Source organism: Microplitis mediator, chromosome 10 (assembly GCF_029852145.1).
Source record: "Microplitis mediator isolate UGA2020A chromosome 10, iyMicMedi2.1, whole genome shotgun sequence".
Lineage (NCBI taxonomy): Eukaryota > Metazoa > Arthropoda > Insecta > Hymenoptera > Braconidae > Microplitis > Microplitis mediator.
In genome coordinates this window covers 8,827,762-8,845,418 of record NC_079978.1, presented here as the reverse complement: position 1 = coordinate 8,845,418, position 17,657 = coordinate 8,827,762, and the positions used below count along the sequence as shown (strand labels likewise).

The 17,657-nt window shown below is 31.7% G+C and overlaps 1 protein-coding gene across 6 annotated transcripts in view; it reads left to right on the top strand.

Annotated features, from left to right (window-relative positions):
• Positions 1–17,657, top strand: part of LOC130676132 (papilin-like) — a 77,309-nt gene that overhangs the window by 46,827 nt on the left and 12,825 nt on the right. For all 6 annotated transcript variants that reach the window (XM_057482133.1, XM_057482137.1, XM_057482136.1 and 3 more), the window contains exons 3-16: positions 2,787–2,974; positions 4,126–4,186; positions 6,797–6,879; positions 7,065–7,215; positions 7,401–7,524; positions 7,666–7,746; positions 9,567–9,739; positions 9,910–10,045; positions 10,213–10,556; positions 11,039–11,221; positions 11,357–11,530; positions 11,639–11,827; positions 13,691–13,832; positions 13,954–17,526. In XM_057482133.1, coding sequence (XP_057338116.1) covers positions 2,787–2,974; positions 4,126–4,186; positions 6,797–6,879; positions 7,065–7,215; positions 7,401–7,524; positions 7,666–7,746; positions 9,567–9,739; positions 9,910–10,045; positions 10,213–10,556; positions 11,039–11,221; positions 11,357–11,530; positions 11,639–11,827; positions 13,691–13,832; positions 13,954–17,526 — 5,602 coding nt within the window. The remainder of the gene's footprint in view (positions 1–2,786; positions 2,975–4,125; positions 4,187–6,796; positions 6,880–7,064; positions 7,216–7,400; positions 7,525–7,665; positions 7,747–9,566; positions 9,740–9,909; positions 10,046–10,212; positions 10,557–11,038; positions 11,222–11,356; positions 11,531–11,638; positions 11,828–13,690; positions 13,833–13,953; positions 17,527–17,657) is intronic.

The window sequence follows — 17,657 nt, the reverse complement described above, 5'->3', positions numbered from 1 at the left end:
ACACACACACACACACACACACACACACACACACACACACACACACACACACACACACACACACACACACGTACATACATACAGCCACTCGGACATCACTCTGAATGTAGTCAGAATAGCTTCCTAGGACCTCAAAATGTCGACATCTCACGAAAACTCGATTTTCGAAAATCGGGGTGAAAACAATAACTTCCCGAATTTTTGAAAATTTACAATCTTTTCAGCGGGAAGTTAAAAATCATGATTTTTTTCTATTGTGTAAAAAAAACAATTATTTTATTAATCAAGTATATTTTTTTTAAATTAAAATTCTGTTAAAATAAACTCCTCAATTTAGTAAATTTTACTCCGTGGAGATTAAATAAAAAAAAATCATCTGCTCCGCATTCACTTCAAATTTACTCCACATTTACACCAAAAATTTTTTACAGTGTAATAACAATACAAAAAAAATTTTTCATCATCCAAAATCTAAGATACCATTTATATCTAAATAATATTTTGACCCCAATGACATGTTAATGTTATTGTATAATATATGGAAAATAGATTTTTATCATTCAAGTTTCTTTGCAAACTTCATCAGCTAGAAAAGTAGAATAAAATTATCAATGATTCATTTATCATCTTCAAATCAGTTATTAACTTATGAAGAACATCAGAGTTATACAATATAATAATTATAACATTGTTCCTAAATATTTAATTTAACAAGTGATGAAAAATTAATGCAATTTGTTGAGTTTAATGAAAGTGTCATAGATTATTTTAAATGTAATAAAATTTTTTTATCTCAATTAACGCGATTTTACCGAAACATAATTATTATTATTTTCTGTTTTATAGATATTAAAAAACACTTATACTCACACTCTCATACTTCAATCAGAGTTTATGTACTCCACATGTACACCGTTTAACACCGCAAAGTAGCACCGTTACACCGGTGTGAGTTTATTTTAACACCGCTTCTTTTATAGTGTATTTTACAGAATAAAGAAGAAAATTTACGTCATTTTTATTCGATCAAGCTAAAACTTTATGACAAAAACATACATATTATATGGGGCAATCCAAGCCAAATCGGACGGTTTGAAAAATTTTAATTTTTGATTCCCTCAATTTTTTTTAATTTTTTTGTACCCATCAAAAGACTCTTTTCCCGAGATGTTGAGATTTTTTTGATAACCGGTTCAAAAGATATCGAATTTTGAAAAAAAAGTGATTTTTTTACGGTTTTTTGCTAATAACTTCTTAGGGAATGGTTCAAATCAAAATACTCATTGAATAAAAAAACTATCGTTTTACCATGTACTTTTCGAAAAAAAATACAAAAAAATAATTTCAAGTCTTTTAATACGTCTCTTTTGATTTTAAAAATTTAAATTGCATTTTTTAAAGTGAGAAAAACGATAGTTTTTTATTCAGTGAGTAATTTGATTTGAACCATTCCCTAAGAATTTATCAGCAAAAAGAACTGTTAAAAGGCGTTTTTTTTTTTTTTTTTTTTCAAAATTCGATATCTTTTGAACCGGTTATCAAACAAATCTCAACATCTCGGAAAAAGAGTCTTTTGATGGGTACAAAAAAATAAAAAAAAAATTGAGGAAATCAAAAATTAAAATTTTTCGAACCGTCCGATTTGGCGTGGAATGCCCATATGTAACTGATAATACCTCTACTATATATTATAAACTAAAATAGTTAAATATTATTAATCTAATAATGTAATATTAATTCAATAATACTACAATATTTCAATCAAATTTTAATCTAGTATTGTCACAGTCTAAAATTAACTACATATATGTACGTAAATATATATAGTCAATTTATAACGAATGAATAATAGGATTTATATTCAATATTTTTTTATAAAATATAATAAAAACGTATGTATTTCAATAATATTTAAAGTTGATACTCTCTTTGTGCAACTGCATAATGATGACTTTTAATGAATACATCGAGTGGAAATAAATAATTTATATAAAAACTCGTTTGCGTATAAATTTAATGTTAAAAAATATAATTTATTAAAGATAATAAAATATAAAAGTTATTCGCTGACATTTATACATAAATGGGTCTCAACTTTTAATAATGCACCATAAATTATTCATTTTTCAAAATTAAAATCAAAACTGTATATTATTATGTATGTGGCCCTGTAATAAACGTCAAAAATATTTACATTTTTTTTGTAACACTTTGATTACTCAGATTTCAACCTCGTATCTAAAGTATGGACATTACTCACGACATTCACGTCAAAAACTCTTCGTGCCGGAATCCTAAATGGTGAAAGATAAAAAAAAAAACATTACAAGCCTGCGAATATGCGAATACTGCTATGGACACGTGCCAGAGCAGTCTGGTCCATTGAAATGTTATATATGACAACGTGTGTGCATGTTCTATAGTCACGACACAGCCGACAGTCACTTTTAGTTATCATACCATCCTACTTTAAATAACCAAAAAAAATTAACACCTAAATCTCTCACTCGCTTTTTTTGTTATTTTTAAAAATATAATTTAATTCAATCTACGGCTCTTAAAAGAATTCATTTGAAAATATAATTTGCAACACAAAGAAAAAAAGAGATAATATTTAACAAGAGAATTCTACTATTGTATAAAGTAAAAAAAAAGAGTTTTATTATTTGAAGTCAAGTGTAATTCTTTACCGCTGTTACCACATACTTTTTTTAAAACTTTTTAATGTTTGATTTGTAAATATAACTTATGGTCATATTTTTTTAACACCTCGTTATGTGTTACAGCATCATATAAAATTCCGACATGCAAGGCACAGGAGACAACATGCAGAAGGCTATTTGCCAAGCAGTTTTGTGGCTGAAAATGACGAACCCGAAGAGGGACGTTGGGGATCTTGGTCAGCACCCAGCTCCTGCTCTAGATCCTGTGGTGGCGGTGTCGCTCATCAAACACGGCGATGTTTAGACATTGAGTAAGTTTGTTCTATAGATTACTACGACAAATTTAATATTAAAATCTCGTGTCATCAATAATTTTGCCACTCGTGATAAAAAAAAGTTAATAATTTATTTATATATTTCAGGGCATGAAATTATTTTTAGTTTACTTTAATTGATCTATGTACTTATAGTATGCAGATGTATAGTTCAAATAAGTTTAGTAGGTCAGCATTAATGGTAATGAATTTAAAAAAAAATACGAATAAAAATTTATTAGTTCTTATAAATTATTTATTAAATAATTAAATAATTTCATTAAATTTTTATTTTAAAATGATTTCCAAAAGTAATAACAAATTTTTTTTAATTAAAAATTTTTCTTCAAGTTGAATTGAATTGAATTATAACTGCGTTTTTTAATTATTCATTATCTTTTATTAAAATATATATAATTCACTTTATTTGCAAGAAACATTTTAAAAAGTAAGTAAAATTTTATCATGAAATTAAAAAAATTTATTCCATTATATATTCATAAAAAGCTTTCATTAATTGTACAGAGCATTATATAGTTATCCATAGAATTTTAGAAACAAAGAGAGTGCGGAAAAAAAAATATATTAGTGGCGAACAACGTAAAAAGAATCGTCGTCTCTATTCGTGCGTTTGGCTGAAATATAATTCACTGGAAACCGGTTTTGTCGGTAACCCAAATTTAATAGCGACCTCCCCGCGATATTCTCGCGCAAAAGAGTTGAATTATTAGGAAGCAGAACAGCAGAGATTCAAACAAGAGTGAAGAGAGAAAGAAAAATCGAACAAAAAAATATTATAAAAAACGAAATGATATTCTTTGTTAGTCATTTTTCCGCTAGAATTTTTGGCTCATTTCCCTACTTTATTTCTTTTCCATTCTTTCTTCTCTACATTCTTCTCTTATACTTATTCGTGCATATAAATTTCTCTCTCTTTCTCTCTTTTCTTAAGAAGAAAATAAAAGTGAAAAAAAAAACAAGACCTACACGTAAGGGTGAGTTAGTCGCGATATTGAAACCAGTGATCTGTAAAACCCGATTAGAAATTTTACTATTTACGTTTCAACTTTATGTACCCCAATTCTTTGTAAAAATTTTATATTTTCTTTTTTTTTATTTGTTTTGAGTATTTTTTTATTTTTTTACAGCAACAATGGGTACGACAGATGTACGGGAGCTAAGAAGAGATTCTTCTCATGTAATATTCAAGTAAGTCAATAACATGTCATTAATTTAATAATTCTTCGTTAAGGGCATTCTCAGACAGTGCCCCCCCCCCTCCACTTTTTAAAAATTTTCAATCACCTTGAACTGTCATAAGAGTATTAAAATTTTATTAATTAATTAAAAAAAAATTAAAGCATTAATTGAAATAAGGACAACGCAGTTACAATTTTGCCGAGACATAGATTCTTAAAAAAATTACTCACAGTTGTTATCAATTACGAGTTAAACGAAATTTGGTACATAAAATTTAGCCTAATAAATTTGAAAATTCAAATTATAAAAATTGACATGAAGATTTTACTGGAATTTATTTTCCAAATTTCGTTTCACTCCTAATTGATGTCAATCGTTAATAATTTTTTTTTATATCTATGTCTCGGCGCAATTGTAACTGCATTGCCCTTTTTTCAATTAATGCTTCAACTTTTGTTTAATTAATTATCAAAACTTTAATACAGTCATTACAATTGAAAATCATTGAATATTTTATAAAAGTAGAGGGCACTGTCTAAGTATGGTTTTAAAATAAAAAATAAAATTTAATATGTTATAAAATAATTTTATAATAAAATATAAAAATAATTTTAATTAAAACTTGTTGAAAACATTTTTCATTGTATTGAGATGATTGATAACAGAATAATATCCTATAGAAACTAGAGAATAAACTTAATTATGTATTGTTTAAAATAAATTAACCCGTAAAAGTCAATTTAATAACAAAAAATTACCATAAACTTTAAAACTTTATTTAGATCGCCAAATAAATAAATTGCATTTATGAAGTTTGAATTGATAAAAAATATGTTTTTTTTTTTTATGATATAAATACAAGTACTTAAAATTTAATTTGTGTAATTTATATATAGTAAATGAATTAAACTCAGACAAATATATAAGACTGGAGATGAAAGTCTCACTTCTATTCTGTCGTTGGGTTCAAAACTCTTCTTTGAATTAATTAGTCGACGTCTAGTTGATAAAGAATCCAAGAGTTTATACTTTACTCTACCATTTGCACAGTTTGTACTCTTATATACCACGTGCCTTTCGTTCCTTTATCTTTCTTATTCTCGTGACTTAAGATTCAGTGATAACCTCAGCCGATTAGTATCATCTTTCTATACACACCGTCTAACTACCAATTACAACACGCTAAAATGATTTCCTAAGATAAAAAATTAATTCCTTTTTTTTGGTTGCTATAATTTAAATTTTAATCATTTAATAAATTAATATATTTAATCATACAAATTTATATTCTATTATGAAGAAATAAATGTTTAAAAAAAACAAACAGTTAGATTCGAATGAATAACAATTAATCAAATACTAGAGAAGAGTTTGGATGTTGTTTTTTGTTGGCTGTCAAGTATTATAAACGTCTTCTTTATCTTGATGAAATTTATCGATAAAATATAAGAATAAGTGACAACCTTATACACTATAAATCTTCTAATTTAAGTCATATCTAATAAATGTCATCTTCGAACGCTGCTCGACCAATTCCATTGTTAAATTTGAAACGACAGTGAATTTAAAAATATTATTATTTTTTATATTGGCCATTACTTTTGATACCATCAAAATTAACAGTAATTTATAAACAATTATTTAATAAAGTGTATTGCCTTTAATTAACATTTTTTAATTTCGAAAATAAAAAAACTAGTTATTAACTTTAATGTAAATTAAAAAAGTTATAAAAGTTTAGTCATTAAAATTTTTTTTTAAAATCTAAAACCGCTAGAGGGAATATAAACTCAAATCACAACATAAAATCTGAAAACTTTTGAGATATATATTTATGTGTGTATAAATAAATATCATGTGTAGCTCTCAGTTCACATAATTCATATTTTCAAGCTTAGCTTTATCTCCCATGAGAAAGTATGCATTTGAGAAAATGTCCCCGTAACATTGGCATGTCACACACCGGCCTAACAGATATACACAAAAAGGATAAAAGTATAAAAGTCCCAGCTCGTAAGTGACATTAACGCCATCTCTATGTCAGTTTCCTTCCATAAATCTTAAATGTATACCACGTGTTGTCCATTTCCCTTGAGGTCTCTTCTTTTCCATTTTACACGAATTACATTTTATATAATAAATATATATATATATAGATATTTTTTTCTGTTTTTACTAACAGTCCCTAGTCAATTTATCGACATTACTCGACTATAAGATATTTCTTTTTTTTTGTTTTATCATCTACCCTGACCCAATCTCATAATAAATAAGTTTAATCTAAGACGATATATGTATATATATATATATATATATATATATAAATGTTCTTCACAACACGATACAATTTTATGATACCGCATAGCTTCCCTTGAGATTAAAAGACACAACCGTAAACCGCTCATATATTTACCATTATCAAATAATTTTTTTTTTTCATACAAGTATAAAAAATGACCCTTCCGAAGCCTTTCCTAGTATGTATTTACTATCAACAACGTCATAGAAATATATTTATATGAAAAATAATGATTATAAACCAAGATTAAAATTTGAAATATATATTAGTAATAAAGTATATGAGTTATTTAAATAACTTTATTATTTATTAAATTGTAGCCATGTCCAGGCGGTTCTGGAGACTTTCGTGCAGAGCAATGCGCCGAGTTCAACTCAGTACCATACGAGGATGTATTTTATGAGTGAGTATTATAACTTTTCCAACAGTAGCTATTCATATTGGCATATATATACAAACCAAGTAAAACAAATCCGGGTAATATTGAATAAAGGATTTTCTGTAAAACTTTTTAGACAAAATAAGCAAATGTCTTTCCATATATTTAAACAGACATGAAACTAAAAAATAAAAATAATTTTGTTTCAGCTGGATTCCATACACTGGTGCACCAAATAAGTGTGAGCTAAACTGCATGCCACGGGGTGAACGTTTCTTTTACAGACACAAGCTTGCAGTTACTGACGGTACACCGTGTGAAGTTGAAAAAAACGACGTTTGTGTCGAAGGGAAATGCATGGTAATCAATAATTACTCGGTGGATTTTATTTTAATTAATCCTTGCAACTTTTTAAAAGTTTATATTTAAAAATAAAAAAATAAAATCGAATTAAGAGTGTTGAAAAACGTGGAGTAAAATATCGACAATTTCGTCAACCGTTAAATGAACTAAATTAAATATCGACTTTCTGTTGGATATTTCAGCCAGTAGGATGTGACATGATGCTGGGCAGCGATGCAAGAGAAGACGCTTGCAGAGAATGTGGTGGTGATGGCTCTGATTGCAACACCGTCAGCGGCTTCTTCGACACCGATGACCTCCAAGTTGGTTAGTCAATCCTCGAATTAACCTTCGTGACCTTTCTCACTCTTCCGGAGTCTAACTACTTGTTCAATTTTATATTTTATTTAATTGCGTTTTTTTTTTCTTCCTACGATATATAACTAATATAATTAACGTCCATTGCAGGATATATCGACATTCTACTTATTCCTGAAGGCGCTACAAATATTGCTATCAAGGAAATTGCACCTTCAAATAATTATTTAGGTATAATTATTATACATCTACCTTTTAAATTATTTTTCATTTTTAGTTCAACAAAAAACACTGAATTTTTTATTTAATTATTTGTAATATATTTCAATTAAATAACATCGACTGTGTTCTGATTACTTACTAATAACTTTAAACGTCAATTACTATTAAATTGGTTCATAATATAGAAATCTATATTGAAAACTCGTTATGGTTTTGACAGAATCAATTTAAACACATTCTTATTACTAACTATAAAATATTTTGAACTTTATTGAATTCCATAATAAGCGTACATTGAACATAGCTGAAGCTTACATTCAATGTACATATTTTAATTAATTCAAGAAAGTTATAATTAATTATAAAATAATGTAATTAGAACATATTTGAAACATTTTAATTATTTAATATCATTAACTTAATTTATTTATTTAAAAACTAAAGTTATTTTTGTAAGTAGAAAATCAAATTACATATGTAATTTTGGTTTAATTTAATTGAATAAATTTAAATTTATATACAATTACCCTATTAACACGTGTTTGAGCAAGATTCTGGAGTACGCATCTTGAAGAAGACTCCTAGCTGCTAGTGTTTTTTTTTACGTATTTGTCTTTCGCAAGATCGTGGTTCAAGAAACCTACGTCAAGATTTGTGTATGTCTTGCTCATGGTATCGTACGCAAGAATATTAAAGATATCTTGAACACGGTGCAATAAAAAAGTGTCTGACGCATTTCTTGAGCCAGTAACTTACAGTAGGTACTTACGGCATGCATGGCTTGCTTAAGATCTGCTCAAGGCTCAAGGTCCATTTTTATTTTTGCGCAGATCTTCAGCAAGACATGTGCAACTATATAGTTTTCAACTATAGTCTTCCTCCAGAATTGAGTTATAATCTGGCACGAATTTCTTGTGTAAGGCTTGCAATTTAAATCTGGTCACAAGTATCTGCAGCAAGACACATACGTAGAAAAAGACACTACACGGAAAGAAAATTATGGGAACTTTTGCTATGCATTATGGAAATAGTTCCCATAATGGTATAGGAATTGTACCTATACTATTATACGGATGGTTCCCATACTATATGGGAATAGTTCAGATAGTAGTATTGGAATAGTTCCTATACCAATATGGGAACTATTCCCATAATATCATAAAAATTTTTTTTTGCAAAGTAGTGTAGAAATTTCTCTCATAATATAAAGAGATTCAAATGAAGCTTCATCGACGCTAAATTTGTTAAAAAAAAAATGTTTTTTTTTTAATTTTAATGTTTTTGCCAAGTACGAATTTTTTTTCAATGTTTGAATTTTTGTTTTTATATTTAATAATATTTCTGAGTATTGTAAAAGTGATTACCACACTTTTCTTTAAATTAATTTTTTCATGATAGTATGGGAACCATTCCCATAATATTATAGAAATGGTTCCTATAATAGTATGGGAACTATTCTCATAATATTATGGAAATGATTCCCATAATGGTATTGGAACTATTCCAAAAGCATTATGGGAACCATTCCTATTATATTATGGGAATCATTCCCATAATATTATAGAAACAATTCCTATAAATTATAGGAACCATTCCTATAACTATAGGAACTACTCCCATAATTTATGGTCATAATTCCTATGTTGGTATAAGAAAAAATTTTATAGAATTATGGGAACCGTTTCCATAATTTTCTTTCCGTGTAGCACCTATCGATCTTGATAGCAGACGTGCTCAAGAATTGAAAAGGATTGTTATACGGGATAGTAATAGTAAAGATTGAGTTAAATAGATTACGGATAATTAAGTACATTAGATTTTGTTTTTAGCAATTCGTAATACGTCTGGGTATTATTATCTAAATGGCAACTGGAAAATAGACTTCCCCCGAAGTCTAAAATTTGCCAATACAATATTTCATTACGCGAGGGATCCGCAAGGCTTCTCAGCACCGGACACAATTACAGCCTTGGGACCAACTAGCGAAGCGATTTATGTCGTCGTAAGTACATATTATATTATATTTATTTATCTTCGTAGTACATAAATCCTCTTGTGTATATGTACATATATATATATATATTTTTAATATCTTAATCTTATAATTATGACGTCAATAAAGTCTCACTGAAATATTTACCTATTGAATTATAACTTTTTTACTTATTCAAGTTACTCTATCAAGATCGAAACGTTGGGGTGGAGTATAAATACAGTATTCCTAAAAAATTCTCTCCTCAAGCTGATCCCGATAGCTATACGTGGACTGCCGATGAATTTTCCGAATGTAGTGTAACATGTGGTGGAGGTAAAATATTTTTCATTAAATAAAAATAAATTCTATACATTTTTTATAACTTTAAACATCAATAAATTTTTTACAAATAAATTTTTAAACACATGCTTCTATAATAATGTATGAAATTCCAAATTCAATGAAATATTAATACTGCAAATAAATAAATAAATATACAGGCTATCAATCAAGACGAGTGAACTGTGTAAGACGTCGTAATAATGAGCCGGTTGATGAGAAACTGTGTGATCCGCAATTAGAACCAGATGACACTCAATCTTGTGGCGAAAATGCATGTCCACCCGAATGGGTTGAAAGCGAATGGACGCCTTGTAGTAAACAATGCGGTGAGGGTGGTGAACGTACAAGAGAAATAAAGTGTGAGCAGATCATCGTTGGTGGTATACCGACCATCGTTGACGACTCGATGTGCATTGAGAAACTTGGACCGAAGAATGAGACCACCCAGGAATGCAATCGCAATGTTACATGTCCTATGTTTCACTTAGGACCTTGGAAACCCGTAAATACTTTTTTTTAATTATTTAATACTTTAATCAGATAATATATATGCCTAACAAAGCGTAACCTTCTCCTTGTTTTATTTATCATCACAATAAAATTATGGTCTGTAATTAACTCGCGACTATAAATATTTTACGTCAAAATAATATTTACAACTGAAATAAAAGTCAACAATAATAGGACATATCTATATTTATATAAATTAAACAAATTTTTATTTAAATATTAAAATTTTAATTTAAACACTATAGTTAATATAATTGTTGAGTTTGTAAATATTTCCGTTCAAAGTATAATTAATTTTTTTTTAATTACACGTTCTGCATACAAGCTAAATAAACAACGCTACTCCCTTTAATTATTTTTTCTGAACCTGATACTTTGACGAATCTCCAGCTATTTATTATAAACTTAAAAATTTTATTTTTGTAAAAATATTTGATATTAATTTAATTAATTAATGAATATACTTATTTACAGTGTGATCACTTGTGTGGTAAAGGAAAGCAAACGAGAAAGGTAACTTGTTATAAAAAAGATGATGATGGTAAAATACAAGTATTAGATGATTCAGCATGCGAGGGTGAAGTGCCAGAAAAAGAGAAGCCATGTGAATTAAGACCCTGCGCTGGACTTGATTGGGTCGTCTCTGAATGGAGCGGAGTTAGTTATATTTCATTTTATTTCTATTTCTATTATATTCTATGATCATTATATTTTTATTATCCTTATTTTATCTAATTACATTTTATCATGATGCAATAAAAAATATGTTATAATAATAAATAAATTTTTTAGTGTGATGATAAATGTGGTCTTACTCAAGAAACACGAACTGCTCATTGTGCCACTCAAGATGGTACTATTTATCCTGATGACAAGTGTGAGCCAGATAAAAAACCAGAGTTAACACGCGAATGTGAGAATACCAAAGGATGTGAATATCAATGGTATTCAACTCAGTGGAGTGAGGTAAATAAATTAAACAGACGAACCAAAAAATAAATAAATAATTAAATGCATATTTTATCGTAAGTAGGATATATACATATATATTTTTGATAATAAATTTTTATGTAGTGTTCGGCAAAATGCGGTAAAGGCATACAAACTCGTAAAGTTTTTTGCGCAACATTTGAGGACGATGTAACATTAAAAAAAGTATCTGATGAAAAATGTAAACCTGAAAAACGTTATAACGATACGAAGGAATGTACATCAGAAATTGTTGAATGCAAAGGCGAATGGTTTGCAGGTCCATGGAGTAAGGTTTGTTATTATTTTATTTTTATTTATTTTTTTAACTTCCCGCTAAGAAAATTGCAAATTTTCAAAAAAGGGAAGTTATTGGTTTTGGTCCGATTTTCGAAAATCGAGTTTTCATCAGATGTCGACGTTTTGAGGTCCTAGGAAACTATTCTGACTATTCCCGGATGGACGTCCGTGTGTGTGTGTGTGTGTGTGTGTGTGTGTGTGTGTGTGTGTGTGTGTGTGTGTGTGTGTGTGTGTGTGTGTGTGAACTTTTTTTTGTCCGACGATATCTTTGGAACGGATGAACCGATTTGAACGTACTTGGTGGCGATCGAAAGAGCTCACCAAAACTTAGTCTTGATTAGATTTTGGGGTAAATCGATCATGTAGTTTACAAGTTATACAAAGAATAAGAATTAAAAAAATTTTTTTTTTTGCCACCTCAACCATCAAAATCGGTCAATTCGTTCCTGAGATATCGTGGGAGAAAGAAATGCTAATATCGGTTTTTTTCGAAAACAATGGCACACAAAAGTATTTTCGAGCTCGAAGAGCTCGAAAATGTATCCACAACAATGTTTTCGAGCTCGAGGAGCTCGAAAACAGCGGGAAGTTTTGGGGCTGGCCCGCAGGGTCAACCGATAGACAGATTTTTTTTATTAAGGGGGACCACTAGTGTGAAATTTTGAAAAAATCAATTTTGTTTTTTTTGCATATTTTGATAGTCTTCCAGATAGCCAAATGACGTCTTGATGAGTTCTGAATGAGTTCCTATTTTGATTTGGACGTCTCATTCAACATCTTAAAGAAGTCTTTAAGAAGTTCTCAAGATGTCGAATGTGCCACCTAGCGAACTTAGTAAGATGTCTTTAAAAAGAGTTCTCAAAGAGTTCTTTTTTCTGACTTCACAAATAAGACTTCAGTATGAATTTACCATGACGTCTTAAGGAGTTCCTAATTTTGACTTCATAAAGAAGTTAAAAAAAAGAATACATTTAGACATCACAAAACTGACGTCTTATTTATGGAGTCTTCAAGAACTCTTCATTAAGAGTTCTTAAAAATGACACCTTTAAGAAGTCATTATAAGACTTCTTGAGGACGCCTTCAAAAAGATGTCGTAAAGCAGTCATTCCGACTTGAATGCTGTCTGGGCTATACCTTCAAAAATAACATATTACAATTTCAAGTGCATACCTTGAATAGTTTTTTTGAGTTACAGCCACCTGAAGAGCAGCCGCTTATCGGTTCTCGAAAATACATTTTTCAAATTTGCTGCATCTATAACTCGAAGACAAATCATCGGATCAATTTGATTCGGATTGCAGCTTCTTTTATACATCTTTCTTCGTACCATGAACCTCCAGTTTTTCGATCGAATTAAAAATGTAATTTTGGTAGGCCAAACATCATTAAATTGTCGCGAAAAATTTGGAATATTTTTTTTAAACTCCGCCATTTTGTTAATTTTCAATTTTTTTCTCAGCCCGAGGGTCATGATACGGGAAATACCTTCTAGTTTAATAAACTTTTTGGTTTTTTTTTATTTGCGGCACCGTGAAGGTCACTACAACTGCAGCAGTTGGGGAACTTTTTTTTTTTGAGCGTTGGGAAATTGTGAATAACTCGCTGAATTTTGAATTTGTTGGTCCAAAAATTTTATCTTGTATTCACTATATATCCACAAATATATCCTTAAAATCCTTAAAATATTAAAACATTCCATGCAATAGTTTTCTTTAACAGAATTCCTAAAAATCACCTTTTTTTTAGGCGGTCACACTAGTGGCCCTCCTTAAAGTTTTTTATATTATAAAATATTTATAGTTAAATTTTTTAATTAATCAAAAAATAATATTTAAATAATTATTTATATCTTAGTGTTCTAAACCGTGTGGTGGTGGAGATAAGACACGAAAAGTTGTATGTTTAAAAGACGATATGACTGTCCCAATAAGTAATTGCGATAAAGACTCCATAATGTTTTCTATTGAAGAATGTAATAAACATCCTTGTGGTAAAGGTAAATCAAATAGTTGTTTTTAATGAATCTAATAGTAAATTAATGTGTTACTTATGTAACAAATCTTAATTAGTTATAATTATTTTAAAAGAAAATTATTATTGTTATTAATTAATTGCAGATGAAGTAATACCTGTAGAGCCGGGAAAAGATAACATTCCAACGGATGAAGATGATGAATGTGAAGTATACGAGGATGAAGATTTTGTAACATTAGCTTCGAGCTTAAAAACTGATGAAGATGAAATATCCAGTTCTATTTCACCTTTCGAGTCAACTGATTTGAGTATGTCAACATTAGATGAAACAATGATGAGTGATTCAACGTTTAGCCGTGGAGATATGACACCAACAGATTTTGAAAGTGGTTACAGCAGCGGTGACGGAAGTGGTGACGATGAGTTTACGCTATTTACTTCTGTTTACACAGACGCTTCATTGTCAAGTAGTGAGTTTTCGACAATTGAGGGAAGTGGAATAACCACAGATGAGGAAACCACAGAAATGGAAACTGATTTAACAACAGGAGTTTCAGTTAGTGAAGATTCGGAAGAAACTTCTGATACTACTGATGTTTCTGAAATTACTGAAGCATCAATGTCTACTGATTCAACAAGTTCTAATATCGCAAGCAGTACAGACGAATCGGGATCAACTGAGTCATCTGGTTCTACTGATGTCTCTGGTACGCAATCATCGGGATCATCTGAAGCATCTGGTAGTACAGACGAATCTTCTTCTGAAGCATCTAGTAGTACAGAAGAATCTTCTTCTGAAGCATCTGGTAGTACAGAAGAATCTTCTTCTAAAGCATCTGGTAGTACAGAAGAGTCTTCTTCTGAAGCATCTGGTAGTACAGAAGCATCTGCAGCTTCTTCAGAGTCAACATTATTTGAAAGTACAATTGAATCATCATCTGAAATTTCTACCATGGAATCATCAGAAATATCGACCGGATCATCAGAGTCTAGTGTATCGACGGTAGAATCATCATCAGAATTATCAAGTTCATCAGAATCAAGTGCAAGTACTGAATCAGACATTACCACAGTGTCATCGGCGTCAGAAACAACCGAGTCATCACAGTCTACTGAATCTGGACCAACAGAAACAACTCAATCAGCTCCAACAACCTCTTCTGAAGAAACACCAACAACTTCTTCTGAGGAAACACCGACGACTTCTTCTGAAGAAACACCAACAACTTCTTCTGAAGAAACGCCAACAACCTCTTCTGAGGAAACACCGACGACTTCTTCGGAAGAAACACCAACAACTTCTTCGGAAGAAACACCAACAACTTCTTCTGAAGAAACACCGACAACTTCATCTGAAGAAACACCAACAACAGATACATCCATAACCGAAACAACAGAATCTGATGTATCTACATCATCTTCATCTGATGTAACTAAAATGTCTTCTTCGGAGTTTGAAACAACTACATCAGAACTTCCTTTCACAATTTTACCTGTTGATGGAGAAAGTGATTCCGAAGGATTACGTAAAGATCTTGAGACATCATCAGAATCTTCGTCGACTGATGAAACTAGTGCTACTTCTGAAAGTTCATCTGATGTAAGTACAACTGAAGTATCTGGTTCTACTGAGTTTTCTACGACAGAATCATCATCAGTGTCAGAAGAATCTACAACTGGATTTACGGCAGAATCAGGAGCTACAACTGAATCAGGAGAAACAAGTGAATCAGTTGCAACATCTGAGTCGGGTGAAACAACTGAGTCAGGTGAAACAACTGAATCAGGAGCCACAACTGAATCAGGTGCAACATCTGAATCGGGTGCAACATCTGAGTCGGGCGAAACAACTGAATCAGGAGCTACAACTGAATCAGGTGCAACAACTGAATCGGGTGAATCAACTGAATCGGGTGAAACAACTGAATCCGGTGCAACAACTGAATCAGGTGAAACAACTGAATCCGGTGAAACAACTGAATTCAGTGCAACAACTGAATCAGGTGCAACATCTGAGTCGGGTGAAACAACTGAATCCGGTGCAACAACTGAGTCGGGTGAAACAACTGAGTCAAGTGAAACAACTGAATCAGGAGCTACAACTGAGCCGGGTGAAACAACTGAATCCGGTGCAACAACTGAGTCGGGTGAAACAACTGAATCCGGTGCAACAACTGAAAGTGGTATGACAGAAACAACTACTGTATCTGGTACCACTTCAACTGACGAGGAAGAAACTGATTTAACTGGCAAATCAGACATATTAGATATATTTACCACAAGTCCAGTGGAAGAGGCAATATCAAAAGAACATAAACTCAGAAAATGTAAAGTTAAAAGACAGAAGAAAAAGTCATGCAGAACTTCTGAATTCAATTGCTGTTACGATGGTATTACTCCAGCTCAAGGGCCATTCGGAAAAGGCTGCCCGACTCCACAAACTTGTGCAGAAACGACTTTCGGATGTTGTCCAGACGGTGTATCAGTTGCTGCTGGACCAAAGAATGAAGATTGTCCATCAATGCATTGCAATGAAAGTCTATTTGGATGCTGTCAAGATGGTGTGACACCTGCTGAAGGTAATGATTTCGAAGGTTGCAAAAAACCATGCAACCAAACTGAATTTGGATGTTGTCCTGATAATGAGACTCCAGCAAGCGGTGAAAATAATTTGGGATGTTGTAATGTAACTCAATATGGCTGTTGTCCTGATGGAATCAAACCTGCATCTGGACCGGATGAAGAGGGTTGTGAAGAGAATATAACCGAAGGAACTGACGTTACTGAAGAATATGGAAGTACAACACCGTTCGAAGGGGACTGTGCTAACTCAACCTACGGATGTTGTCCAGATGGAAAGAGTCCTGCAACAGGAATAAACTTTGAAGGCTGTGGAGTTATTAATACCGAAAATTGTACTGCTTCTTACTTTGGATGCTGCGCGGATGGTGTCACTGCGGCACTAGGTGGACGTGGTGAAGGTTGTCATGCAGCTTGTGAATCATCAACTCATGGATGCTGTCCAGATCGTCTGACTCCAGCTCATGGACCAAACGGCGAAGGCTGTTGCTTAACATCCCCTTACAAATGTTGTCCCGATAACATTCTCCCAGCTCGAGGTCCTGATTTCTACGGATGTGGCTGTGAGTACTCACGGTTCCACTGCTGTCCCGACAACACTACTGCAGCACGTGGACCAAACAATGAAGGCTGTGGATGTCAATACACAGCCCACGGGTGTTGCCCCAATAAATTTACTCCCGCAACTGGACCCAACTTCGAGGGATGCCCATGTTACACATATCAATTTGGTTGCTGTCCAGATGGCGTCACCACTGCTAAAGGTCCACGTGGCCATGGATGTGGTTGTGAGAGCACTGAATTCGGTTGCTGCTCAGATGAACGAACTCCAGCTAAGGGTACAAACTTTGCTGGATGTACTTGCGATGCATCTAAGTACGGTTGCTGTTCAGATGGAATTGAAGAAGCACAAGGAGAAAACTTTGAAGGTTGTCGCACAGTACCAACTATTCCAGGAGCTGCTTGTTCTCTGGCTAGAGATCGTGGTTCATGTCGTGACTTTACTGTCAAATGGTTCTTTGATACTGAGTATGGTGGATGCTCGCGATTCTGGTATGGTGGTTGCGAGGGTAATGAAAATCGTTTTAAAACTCAAGAAGAATGTAAAGATACCTGTGTATCTCCTCCTGGACGAGGTAATTTATACAGTTATTTTAAAAAATAATTTTTCATTATACCTGCGTCGAAAGTTTGAATTCCTGACCTGTTCAGAGGGAAGAAACAAATGATAAAAATGAGCGCATGTACCATTCTTCCCACAGAGGCA